General features: G+C 38.5%; 1 protein-coding gene across 4 annotated transcripts; it reads right to left on the reverse strand.

Annotated features, from left to right (window-relative positions):
* Nucleotides 1–4,479: 4,479 nt before the first annotated feature.
* Nucleotides 4,480–12,997, reverse strand: ikzf4 (IKAROS family zinc finger 4). Of its 4 annotated transcripts, none has more exons than XM_037772477.1 (8): nucleotides 12,448–12,997; nucleotides 9,841–9,895; nucleotides 9,635–9,742; nucleotides 9,245–9,538; nucleotides 8,983–9,150; nucleotides 8,110–8,262; nucleotides 7,819–7,950; nucleotides 4,480–7,188 (listed from the first exon to the last, which is right to left on the reverse strand). In XM_037772477.1, exons 1-8 carry the CDS (start codon nucleotides 12,604–12,606, stop codon nucleotides 6,368–6,370), a joined length of 1,890 nt encoding a protein of 629 aa, XP_037628405.1. In that variant the 5' UTR covers nucleotides 12,607–12,997; the 3' UTR covers nucleotides 4,480–6,367. The 4 variants fall into 4 exon arrangements, with proteins under 4 accessions (XP_037628405.1, XP_037628406.1, XP_037628408.1 ...); XM_037772478.1 differs by having other exon boundaries at nucleotides 12,407–12,996; XM_037772480.1 differs by lacking the exon at nucleotides 12,448–12,997 and adding an exon at nucleotides 10,020–10,414.
* Nucleotides 12,998–13,797: the final 800 nt, after the last annotated feature.

The following is a 13,797-nucleotide window of genomic DNA, read 5'->3' on the forward strand; positions in this document are numbered from 1 at the left end:
ACTAACAAAAAGGAGAAGGAGAAGAAGAAGAGGAAGAAGAAGAGGAGAAGAGGAACAAACACTAACAAAAAGAAGAAGGAGAAGAAGAAGAGGAAGAAGAAGAGGAAGAAACACTAACAAAAAGAAGAAGAAGGAGAAGAAGAGGAAGAGGAAGAAACACTAACAAAAAGAAGGAGAAGAAGAAGAAGAGGAAGAAGAAGAGGAAGAGGAAGAAACACTAACAAAAAGAAGGAGAAGAAGAAGAAGAGGAAGAAGAAGAGGAAGAAACACTAACAAAAAGAAGGAGAAGAAGAAGAAGAGGAAGAAGAAGAGGAAAAGGAAGAAACACTAACAAAAAGAAGGAGAAGAAGAAGAAGAGGAAGAAGAAGAGGAAGAGGAAGAAACACTAACAAAAAGAAGGAGAAGAAGAAGAAGAGGAAGAAGAAGAGGAAGAAACACTAACAAAAAGAAGAAGAAGAAGAAGAAGAAAAAGAGGAAGAAGAAGAGGAAGAAACACTAACAAAAAGAAGGAGAAGAAGAAGAGGAAGAGGAAGAAACACTAACAAAAAGAAGAAGAAGAAGAAAAAGAGGAAGAAGAAGAGGAAGAAACACTAACAAAAAGAAGAAGAAGAAGAAAAAGAGGAAGAAGAAGAGGAAGAAACACTAACAAAAAGAAGGAGAAGAAGAAGAGGAAGAAGAAGAGGAAGAGAAAGAAACACTAACAAAAAGAAGAAGAAGAAGAAGAAGAAGAAACACTAACAAAAAGAAGGAGAAGAAGAAGAGGAAGAGGAAGAAACACTAACAAAAAGAAGAAGAAGAAGGAGGAGAAGAAGAGGAAGAGGAAGAGGAAGAAACACTAACAAAAAGAAGAAGAAGAAGAGGAAGAAACACTAACAAAAAGAAGAAGAAGAAGAGGAAGAAACACTAACAAGTAAGTATTTCTAACACAATTTCAAACTGAGTTGGGCTTGTTTCATGGTCGACAATGTACAGCTGTGTTCTTTACTAAATTGATGTTGATGTCTCGTTGGTGACAACATATCGGGACATTTGATCATTGTGATGGTAACACAGTTTATAGTTTAAATAGATAAGTCTAATGCAGTGAGGGCCAAAGTGTAAAATGTACTATGGTGTATTAGGGCCACATTGAGGGAAAAAACATCTGAGATTTACAGAATAAAGTCATAATATTACGAGAAAAAAAGTCGTAATATAAAGAGAGTAAAGTTATAACTTTACGAGAAAAAAGTCATAATATTAAAAGAATAAAGTCATAACTTTATAAGAAAAAAATTGTAATATTAACAGAATAAAGTCACAACTTTACCAGAATAAAGTCACAACTTTACGAGAAAAAAATAAAATAGCACATCAAATTACTACTTTATAATATTATGACTTTATTATCATAATATTCCGACTTTATTCTTGAAACCTAAGATTTTTTCTTTTCCTCAATGTGGCCCTAATACTCCGTCGTACCGTCGTACCATAGACCTACAACAATGCTAAATAAAAATTAAGATGTAAACAAAAAGTTATTCATTTCCATTTTTAAAAATCCACAGGAGAGGGACTAAAGAGCCGCATGTGGCTCCGGAGCCACAGGTTGCAGACCCCTGCCGTATCCTAAACAAAATCATGTCCAGACTCTTCGTTGCACCAGCTGCCCGATGAGTGGTCAAAGACCATCATCAACAGTTTGTGATGAGGGATGTGGCCGTGGTGGATGCTGCCACCGTGTGGAGACATCATCACTAAGGCCATGGTGACTGTCTGGTTGCTGTGTGCAAGATAGATGACTGACCACCTGTGAGTAAAAATAAATGAATCCTGTCTTGTGTCGGTTGTGGAACACCTAAAAAATGACACCTGACCTGATGACACACAGTCACAGTGCATCAAAGTTTATGACACAGAAACATGCTGCAGTTGGCTCTTTTTATTCATGTTAATCTGTATTAAAGGTCCCATATCGTGCTCATTTTCAGATTCATACTTGTATTTTATGTTTCTACTAGAACATGTTTACATGCTGTAATGTTTAAAAAAAAACTTTATTTCCCTCATACTGTCTGCCTGAATATACCTGTATTCACCCTCTGTCTGAAACGCTCCGTTTTAGTGCATTTCAACAGAATTGCAACGGAATCACGTTGCTAAGCAACAGTTTGGGTCCATGTTTACTTCCTGTCAGCTGATGTCATTTACATACACTGCAACGGTAAATAAACTTGGAAACATTTAGAATGTTTACGTTTAAAACCGTGTAATGGTCTAAATATTGTATATTTGTGACATCACAATTGGACAGAAATCCTAACGGCTTGTTTCAAACGCACAATTTCTGAATACGGGCTGTGTGTGTTTGTCCGTATATTAAGCGTTTTGATAGTTTAACAGTATTTATATAGCACTTAAACCTGCTTTATAATGTAAAAGACCTGAAAATCTCCCTTTTTTACAATATGGGACCTTTAATGATTAACTGATCAGAAATGAGGATAAAACTAACCTTCTTAACTGTCTGAAGTTAAGAGATAAATGGGTCATACTGCATATCTGTTAATTACAAATCACATGCAGTTTTTACAATATTACCAACTTTTTCCAAAACAGGTTTCTAATTGTTTAATAATTATACCTCTTACCAACAATATGTCCATAATTGATTAACACATATCATTTCTTTGATTAATCACTTGATTAATTAGTCTGTAAAATGTCTGAAATTAGTGAAAAATGGCCATCATAATTTCCAAGAGCCTCAGAATGCTTGTTTTGTCCCAACCAAACCCAAATATATTCAATTTACAATGATATAAAAACAGAGAAGAGCAGACGGTAAAGAAATAAATGGAAAGCTGCTGCTATATAGAAAATAGAAATAAAAAATGCTTTAAAAATCAAGAACCTTATGCTTCGAAAATAGTCAGCTATTGTGTATTTGTGATGTGTTGTAAGTTGGGTAAAACATGCAAAAACAAACAATCAGAGAAGCATGCCCTCTGAAAGCTTCCTGTTGAAAACAGGTGGGCAATTCTTTGTAACTCAGCATATTCACACAGGGATAGAGAGCAGATTATTTCCTCAGAACTGTAAAAGCTGCACGTGTCACAAGTGCACGTTTTTCAAGTTGTGCCAAATCCTCAATTTAGCTTTGATGATTAAAGTGCTCAATCTTGTGTACATTGCATTGTTTCACAGCAAACTTCTTTCATCTTATGAAAATGTAAACTGTTTTTAAAGGCAGTGACAACCAGACTGAAAAATGGTAACCTCAAACTGAAGCGGGTAATTGGGTGGGGATGTTAATGTGGTATTTTTATGAGCTTTTTTTTAATGTCAATATATCTATTAACGGTTGCATGTTTTGAATTGCACATGCAGTTAGAAAATAAAATGTTCTATCAAAATGAAAACACTTGCCTTCATCAGGGTCGTGATGGTTGCATCGAAGGTCACACAACTGTGTGTTGTTGCCAAAGTAAGAGAGAATACTCTGTGTAGACATATGTGGCTTTTACATATTTGTACTTCTGAAAGTTGTCACTGTAGGGGTGGTTTTATTTATATACCTTTTGAATTGCACCTGGAATCTGTCTGTAGGAACAGCCAAAACAGATTTTCCACTGCAGAGTTAAAAAGGTCAAAACCAACCCTGAAACAGACAAAATGTCAATGTCTAAGTTTAGACCTATTCATTGACACTTTACCTTCAAATGTGTTTCTCAGGAGAAATACTCCGCTTACCCGCATCTCTGAAGTCTTAACATTCAATATACAGTGCAAAAATATTAAATACTATTTTAGATATATTACAGTGACACTTCATATATACAGTATATTGTTTCTATTTTTTTAATTGATGCTTACAATATGTAACATGTGTTTTCTGTGACATTTAACTAATTTGAAATTTGTAATTATTGATTTAAGATGTAACATTTTTTTAAAACAAGGAAAATTAAGTTTCAAGACTAAATATACGATTACAGTATCCAAAATACATGGGTCTGCCTACCGTGGCGCAACCATCAAACTGTTGAAATTATGCATGCACTTTTTGTTAAATCACATTAAGTGACACTGGAATGTTTGTTTCACCTGTTATAATTATGGGTTTTTTAGTCTTCAGGGTTTCATATAGGCAGGTAGTAATGTAATATACAATATAAAGCTTTCTTTTATTGTTAACCGAATACAGATTACAGGCAGCTACCCAATTCTTTACATCCTAAAATCTGACATGGACTGAAGGACACAGCTGTATAAATTAAAATTATTATTTTTTGTAGTAGTATATCAATAGAGAAATGTCCTGTATAATGTGGAATTTAAAATTTGTTATCTTTGTAAAATAAGTACTTAATTATCTCTTAAATATCTACTTGTTTTTGTACTTTCACATAGGAGAAAATGCGTAACACTAAATGTATTTTGTGTGGAAAAATAAGCACAAAGATGTGGACGCCATCATAGTCGAACTAGAGAAAATCACTTTTACAATAAACTCAACTTTATTGACAGTAAAAAGTTTTGAGAATATCGAGGGGCACGCGTTTGCAACTGCAAGAACATCTCGGAAAGCAACACGACTTGTTGAAATAATGAGGCAGTTGTACATCTTTAACTTTGAGGTAAAGTGTTTTGTCATGTTACATCATTCACAAAATATCGTATAACATTGAAAAGTCCACACGAGGAGACAAAAAAAACCCATGCCTCATTTCCACTTCTTGAAAGTACTTCACATTTCAAAAATAATTCACAATTCAGGGAAAAAGCAGAAAATGACAAGCACACATGCTATATTCCATTCACACACGTTTCTCTACTTATCGAACCAAGTGCATTTTCAGATTACTTTTTTTCTCAAACAGTTTCAAGTATATTTTTGCCTGCGATCGAAGGAAATTAAGTTAAAACTATGAAGCAGCAAAACCCACAATAACAAGTAAGAATACTGAGTTTGGTCTCATTCGTGTTCCCAATATTAACATTGTCAGATAACTCACCATACTGTAGCAATAAGGTATTTGGGTGCTATAAAGAAGCAGGAGGTAACATTTCATGGACTTGAGGAATATGCTGGATAAGATTTGGAATATAGCTGATTAAATACACCAAGGCTGAAACAAACAACACTAAATAGATAATCACAAGTGATAACTGAACAGATCCAAACTGATTCCTTAATTCATTTGTTAATTCACTTATATTATGCAAATTGTTTAAAATCTCAGCCACAACTGCTGAGTGTAAAACCACAAAAGAATTGTTTTTAGTTGAACTGATATTTAATTCTCAGTCACACATTGCAGCAAACTTTTTGAGTGCAGTACCAGTGCAACGCTGTGGGTTTCTGAAGAAGGCCGGCTCCGTTAAAAATACACCGGTGTTGCAAATTAGATGGTCCATTATTGTGAGTATTATGCGATTTATCAGTGCAGTAGAACAATCACAGAAAAGAAAAACTGTAAAGCCATCAAGTGCTTCGGCAAAGATGTTCATATATAAGCAGGGGACCTAAAAGTGCAATCCTGTGTAGGTAAAGCACCCCGGGCCATCTCAGTCAGGCTCTTACTGTACACTACATGGCTCGTGGTCTGATCTGCACCAGTATTCTAAGGCTCACTTTAAAATCCACAAACCTATTTTAGAGCCCTGAAGACTCTGAATGTTCATTTCCCTCACGATCTCGCTCCTGTCCTGATAGTCTCGCTGTGCAGCTGCAAATATTCTCTCTTCTGAGGTGACTTCACACACGTGCTGTAAACAATGTATCCCTACAGCAGCGTACTGCTGCAGGAGTTAAGGCAATCCATTTCTGTGCTTCGTCTGTGACTAAAGCTCCTCCCAAAACCCAGAGGTACAAAGCTCTCAGTGCATATTAAGCTTACCTGACACACGACACAAAGTGCCCTCCACAACCACAAAAACAAAGCTCTTAGTGCATACTAAGCATACCAAATAGAATTCTTAAAATGTACATGCTTTCCTTAACTGCCTGTGCACATGGCCTCTCACAGGTGCTAACTAAATCACTTAGCAAAAGATGGCTAGTCAAGATTTTTAAGCACCAGTTCCCCTCCAGTTTTTTTTTTTTTTTTTTTTAGAGGAAATCCCCAAAGAAGGCACTTTTGAAGCAAAACCAGTAGTTTTGCCAGATGATTTGATATGGGAGTGCAATCAATCATAGAATGTAATTTGCCTCCACTAAACTTTAAATGGTGTTTGCTTTAGTTTAATAAATATTCTCAACCACAAATCCTTTTACTCACACTAGGGATTTAAAGCAACTGATCTGGTGCAGAACAAACAGGAGCCTACAACTTTAGAGAGCAGCAGTCCCCTCTCCTCACCCGACCGCTATCCCCTCTTCTCAGCCCACCTGATGCTCTCCGCGGCTGATGTGAGACGAGAACTCGTAGCGGTCCTGGCTGCGGTGGCCGCAGATGTTGCACTCGAAGGGCTGGCGGAAGCCGTGGCAGCCCATGTGGATGGTGAACATGACGTGATCCAGGAAGAGGATGCGACAGTGCCGGCAGTGGAAGGAGCGCACTTGTCGTCCGTCCCTGTCTAACACCTGCACAGTCTCCCTGGAAGAAAGGGGCGAGACGGGGCTCCTCTTTGCTATGATGGGGGGCGCAGGACACGCTCTCTCCCACTCTGGGTCCGAGTCTTTGGCCTGCCTGGGGCTGGAAGTGGGATGGCTGCGGGGCAGTGCTGGGGTTTGGTAGTGGAGGTGGTGGTTGTTGGAGGTACTTGTCGGGGCTGTAGCCCTTGTGCTCTGCTCTTCTGCTGTGCTCTCTGTGTCTGTAGAGTCGGGGCAGCCGTTGGGCGAGGTGGTGTAGCTGTGGGCTGAGCGCTGGTCATCGCGGCCTTCACCTGCCTCCCGCCCCGCCAGGCCAAGAGACACCGCTGCCATCCCACCTCCACCATGGGCCCGGGGGCCCTGAGGAGTCACGTTGCTGTTGATGGAGCCCATAACCGTGCGTACCTCCGACAGGAAGGCAGGATGGAGCTGAGACAGTGCAGGCGACTCATGGTTCTCCCCTTTACCCCTGCCGCCTTGGAGATGTGGACCAGCCGACCGAGCAGAGTCCCCAGCGGGCTGAGAGCTCATGAGGTCCCCGTCCTTCTCAGAGCCAGAGGACAATTCGTAAGGTGCTTCAGGTAGGTCAAGGTGCATGTGCTTCTCACCTATGAAAAGGAATATCAGTAATAAACAATGATTAAGATGGAGGGTCTCCTGGACCAACTGTCTCCAAACTGGTAACTAGGGCTATGTATTGTTAAGAATCTAGCGATACGATTAGTTACAGGGGTTGTGATTCAAAATATGATCGCGATATATTGCAATACTTAAAGCAAAGCGATATATTACAATTTTTTAAATCTAATTTTAGGAAAACTATCATAGTATAAAGAGCACACCATCATATGCATAATATCGGAGTTTAAAAAAAGTTTTACTTTTTCATGCAATCAGAACAGTGGGATCTGCATTTGCATTTATCACAGTCCCTGTAACATCCAACATCATAGCACTACTTTGAGAGGGCGCATACACTGAGAGGGTGCATCTCATTGCAAATTAAATAAAGTATTGACTGAGTTAATCTTTGCATTTAAGATATTAATTGATTCAGTGTTTTTGAAAATCGATACAGTATCACAAACTATCTGCAGGACAGCTGGTGATGTTAGACAAAGATCCTTATTATCACATAATTTAAATATAAAATAGAATGTCCATGCATAATAAGTTATATATCTCTACACTCTTACTAAACATGAATAACATGGATTGTCTAATTAAAATAAACTCACCCAGAAACTTCTGTGGCGTTGACCTCTTGCGTTTGGTGATGCTAATAGCCAGTCTATCCACAAACTGGATCTTTTCACTGGATGGCTGGAGCACAGGTTTAGTAATCGTCTCCATATTTACTGACTCTTCGCCTGCAAACAGAAAGTTCTTTGTCATCAATATACAGACTAACTCATTATTTGTAGAAATGTGTTAAACTTGCTTTATTCAATCTATTTGCATTAACAATCAAACTTAGAAGCTTATTGTCTATAGAAATGACCGTGTTTCATGTATGTGTGATATGTTACCCTGTGCTGTCTGTGCAATGGCTGCTGTCTGGTGGTCCAGGCTTTTCAGATAACTATGGCAGCGCTCTAGATGCTCTTCGAGTGTGCTCTGTTGTTTGTAGCTTCGACTACAGTAGCTGCACTTGAAAGGTTTTCCCACAGTTGGAGAAGAAGCTGCAATTCAGAGGAAAAAAAATATTGAAGTGATAGATCGACAAAATGGGACAAAGTTTCACCCTAGACGATGGATACTGCTGATCAAATGTAACTACTATAGTGGTGTTGTTTATTAAAATGTTTGTCGGAGGGGATTTTTATAAAGAGCAACTCATTATTGGCTAGGTTTGCAAGAATGGATTTCCCCATTGATTGGGAATTCCTGAAATTGTTCTGTATTGCTCGCCAGTGACGACAGAAAACGCCTAACCCTTAACCGCATCGTTTCCTCTTAGTAAGCCGTCGGAAAGTCTGACGTCAATTCGCTGAAATCCAGTTCGCAAGAATCTTTTCTTCGAAAATGAACCCTTGAGACCCGCGGAGATCCACCAAGATCTACTCTAATGTACTGTACTGTACCAAGACTCTGTCAACACCTGTTCAATGTGTTCACAAATTGAGAGGCGCCAACAGGATTTCCTGTTTTCACAAATGTTAAATGTCATATTTTGTCATGTGTTTTACTGTACACGCTGGTGAAGAACACCTATTTCCTCTGAGCTTCGCAGAAGGGGGGCCATTCTAATGAATACCCACTTCTACCGCTAACCGTTGTTTCCCACGCTATACCTCATCACAACAAGGTGTAATGTTAATATGGAACAACTGCATCCATCAGGTAGATTCACGAAAAAATCTCTTCTACTGTTGTATTGCACTTAAAGCTCACTGATTTACCTGCATGTGTGCGTAGGTGTCCAGCCAGGGCATCTCTCCGGCGACAAGCGTAGTTGCAAACGGGACATTTGAAAGGCTTCTCTCCTGAGTGCAACTTGATGTGGCGCAACAAGTTCCCCTTCTGGGTGAAGGAAGCTCCACACTGGTTACACTGGAACGGCCTCTCGCCTGTGCACACATGGACAGACAGAGGATTTTAGAGGTAAATCATTTGCCTTTACTTAATGACATTTAGGGTATTTTGGCCATATTTTGTTCTGACCTGTGTGGCTACGCTTGTGCACCATCAGCACGTTGGGTCCGATGCAGATCATCCCGCACACCTCGCACTGGAGCTTACCATTGGCCAGCCGGATGGGTCCCGGTGAAGCAGCATTCGGACTGGCCATCTCGTTGTAAACGCTCCCTCTGTCTGCGCCAGCCCCAGCGTACTCGGCGCTCCCCTCTTCCATGGGGTCATCCCTCCTGCTATCGTCCCTCACAGCCTCTCTGTTCTCTGGCTGTGGAGCACCTGGTGACTCATCGTCGCTGCACAGCTCAACCTTGATGGAGTTTGCTGCACAGAGAGAGGGTGAGGGGAAAAAAACACATTTACTTTCATACACAATGTTAATGAAGAATTCTACGACAATGAAAAGAAATAATAACAGACCACTAAGGGAGCGGTGTGGTGACGACTGCGGACTGTTTGGAGATCTCGCTGAAGGGCCCTGCAACCCGCCATAAAAATCCTGTTCCGTTGATGACTCTCCTCCATTACCTGAAACATCAATATGCCCGTGTTATTAAAGTAAACATTAAAGTCTGGAGACTGTACACACAAATGTAGAGTAGTTTCTCCTTTATGTATAAACTTACCTTGTGCAAATGAGCGTCCATTGCAGTCATCAGCATTCATTCTCTCACCAGATGCCTACAGAAATATGAGTTCAAAACAGACTGTCAATGTTACTTTTTAACCATTCATAATGATAATTTTTGAGAAGATCCAACTTTCATATAATACCTTTGACGCAAACCATATAAAATATACTTACCAGCTGTTTGTTGTTACAAAAATAAGGCTAGGAAACAGATACAAATGTCTAATAATATATTTCACTGTAATAAACTAATTTAGTAAATTTGGCTTCTGCCCTGCTATTTCTGTATCATGTAGATTCTTCTGCACCGTGGCCAGCAAATGAATACGAGAGGCTCCACATTTATAGAAAGCTAATGGCCAAGAGTGTTGGAGGAGGAGTTTAAACTACTGTGGGTGGACAAAATAGCTGGAACACCTTACACTAAATTCAATAGTAAGATCAAACTTTATTGATATCAGGAGTTAAATTTAGCATCAGAGCAGCACAGGAAGACGGTTAGAGAGGTAGAGAGGAAAAGAATACAGATACTGTCAGTAGAAAAAAATACAATATAATACTATATACAGATTAGAGCTGCAACAATTAATGGATTAATCGATTAGTTGTCAACTATAAAATTAATCACCAACTATTTTGATAATCAATTAATCGGTTTGAGTATTTTTTTAAGAAAAGAAAAGTCAAAATTCTCTGATTCCAGCTTCTTGAATGTGAATATTTTCTGGTTAATCGAGAAAATCGAGAAAATAATCAACAGATTAATCAACAATGAAAATAATTGTTAGTTGCAGCCCTAATACAGATTAAAAAAAAATCAAGTTAGAAAGCTATATGTACAGTATGTTACCATAACCAGTGTGTATAAATGTGCAAAGCAATGCAATAATAGTGCAGTTTTCTGATAATCTATCTATCTGTATATATTAGGGCTTTAACGCTATAATAACGCGTTAACGCCACTAATTTCTTTAACGCATTAACACAACTTGCCATTTTTGGGTTGTAGCGGGCTCAGTTTTATTCATATCATACTAGCTTGTCGTGAAAGAGGCTAAATAACTCTCCAAACTTATGCTTAATTTTGGTGAGGAAAAACTGGCATGGCCATTTTCAAAGGGGTCCCTTGACCTCTGACCTCAAGATATGTGAATGAAAATGGGTTCTATGGGTACCCACGAGTCTCCCCTTTACAGACATGCCCACTTTATGATAATCACATGCAGTTTTGGGAAAGTCATAGTCAAGTCAGCACACTGACACACTGACAACTGTTGGGCTTGAATTTGCCATATTATGATTTGAGCATATTTGTTACGCTAAATGCAGTACCTGTGAGGGTATTGACAATATTTGTCATTGTTTTGTGTTGTTAATTGATTTCTAATAATAAATACATACATTTGCCTAAAGCAAGCATGTTTGCACACTTCCATGTTGACAAAAGTATTAAATACTTGACAAATCTCCCTTTAAGGTACATTTTGATGAGATTAAAAAATGTGCCATTAATCGTAATTAACAATGGACAATCACGCGATTACTCACAAAATTATTTTTTAAATATTATTTTATTAATGTTTATTTATATTTATATCTTCACAGATATTATAAAAGCCTATGGGATTTTATTTTTTTTATTTGCTGTTGTTTTTCATTGTTAATTGTTCCTGTTATTTTGTCCACCCCTTCTGTATACGTGTAATAGGCTAATAATAAATTATGGGGGGGATTTTATTGTAGGTTGTATATTAGGTGCAGTTACTCCACAGCAGACATCAAAGTGCAAAGATGTATGGAGACACTACACCATATTTCCAACACTGGCGGTGCTGAGTTGCAAGATTTTTCCAGACATGCTGATGTTATGTGACCACAGATCAGGTGATGCTCTATTTAATTCCATGTTGACAAGAAAAAACGAGACACAAAATAACCCCAGATGTACAAATGCTGCTGCACCTTTTGGGGCCAAATGGATGACAACAACAATGGACAAGAGGAGAGACTATATGGAGCTGAGGCTGAGGCTGATGGGAGGAGGCGGAGGCAACGCAGCGCTAGGGAAAATTAATATCCTGGCATTGGCCGCGCATGGGGAGCAACAGGCGCTGATGCAGCCGGGAGGAGACGCGCCAGTCACACCAGGGCACGGCGATTAAAAAAAAAAAATTATTAAAAAAAAAAAAATGCACACCAGCGCCATGCAATCCTATCTGTGCAACTGTGCAATAAAAAAACATATTTTTTTTATAATAACTATCATGCTTTGCTCCTCCATGTATGCGCTTGCTACTTGTTTTCCGCTCATCAGCTTTCATGGACGGTCGAGACAGTCGGCGAGACACAATGTGAGGATGTGTTGCAGGAGTTGTCCAAATTGTCCGCATGAACGCAGCTTGTCATCCGACATCGAGCACGTCAAACCCGGCCAATGTTTCTCATGAAGCTCCGTTGCTATGGCACCCGACCACACGACAAATGGCATTCACCCCCAACCAACTACTCTCCACAAACATGCCATATACTTCACCATAATAAAGCCAATGTAATGGTCTTACCAAGCGCCGCGGTGAAGTCCACAAAGCCTCCTCCTCCTTACCTGGCGACCGATCGCTTGTTTTCCTTTTTTAATTGTCTGGATAGCTGTTTGTTTTCCCAGGCGACGACAGCATCTCCGGGATTTTTCTTTTTTTTTTTTTTTTTTTTTTTTTTTTTTTTTTTTTTTTACCTGGGAATCCCAAACAACTTCCGGGCCCATGCTGGGATACAGACCGAATAATGGTACAACCGAGCTCCTGATCCACTGAGTGTCGAATGCATCGATGCATGGCAGCAGCTCTGTGGTATACAGGTGCTTAAAAAATGTGATGAGCCATAAGAAGAACTCATATAGGCTCAAAAAGAAGACTATTATTATAAGAAGATTATTATTATTATTATTATAGGCTGCTGCGCATTAATATATATTTGGAGAAATACTGTCTACAAGCTGGCCTGCAAGCCTTGCTACATTTAATAAAATATGCATTAGAAATTCAGACACAGTTTATGATATCCTCTTCCGGAAATGCTGGAGAATGAAGTAGGCGGGTTATTTTACAATTTCTCTCTCTCTCTCTGTCTCTCTTTGGTGTCTGTCTTTATACCTTTTATTACATGATTATTACATCATTTAAGAATGCATTTTAGATAGATAGATAGATAGATAGATAGATGGTAACTTTATTGATCCCGAGGGAAATTAAAGTTTCCAGCATCACAGTTCCATAGTGCAAAACATTTTAGTAAAAAGGCAGTAAAAAAAAGTTAGTAGTACAAAGTACAAAAAAATATACCAGATATAAAAAATACAAGGAGATGAAGAAAAACTGTTAAAACTGAATATAGTGCAGGGATAACAGCTGTGATACACGACTATTACAAACATTGAATATAGTGCAGAAGAGACTGTTAAAAATGAGTGTAGTGCATTATTAACTGTTTAGTATTCATGATGTGAAATTAAAGGATATGAACATGGTGGTGTTGGTTTAACGTTTTAATAGCAAGAAAAACACACATTAAAACATTAAGTATATTTTTGTGATGAAATAGTTTATGGTGATATTACATCTTTAGCACCACAAGGTGGCAGCAAAGTGCTCTTTAAGATCAACTCTGTCAAGTAGCCAATCAGACAGCTGTGAAATACTGTGCAAGTTTCTGTGCATTTATGTTCCATGAGACAACAGAAAACAATGATTGAAAGGTCATTCCTGTTATGCAGATGCAGACAAATGGCTTGAATTATAGATTAAGGTCTTCTTTATCATATCAAACATATAATAATGCATATTACAATACTTTTTTTTTTTTTAACTTTATTGACCCTTTTTTTGCTACATGTGCACGCTTTTATCATGTCCCCAGTGCAAAGTAATCAATTTCTATAAGAACTATAAGCCATAAA

Source organism: Sebastes umbrosus, chromosome 6 (assembly GCF_015220745.1).
Source record: "Sebastes umbrosus isolate fSebUmb1 chromosome 6, fSebUmb1.pri, whole genome shotgun sequence".
Lineage (NCBI taxonomy): Eukaryota > Metazoa > Chordata > Actinopteri > Perciformes > Sebastidae > Sebastes > Sebastes umbrosus.

Bases quoted from the DNA above. Each gene is read 5' to 3' on its own strand.
- ikzf4 (XM_037772477.1), bottom strand. From the start codon at position 12,606: ATGGGCCCGGAAGTTGTTTGGGATTCCCAGGTAAAAAAAAAAAAAAAA. The intron at 9,539-9,634 runs GTCTGTTATTAT...CTCTCTGTGCAG, and splicing joins ACCACACCGCTCCCTTAGTG to CAAACTCCATCAAGGTTGAG. The intron at 9,151-9,244 runs GTCAGAACAAAA...ATGTGTGCACAG, and splicing joins GCACAAGCGTAGCCACACAG to GCGAGAGGCCGTTCCAGTGT.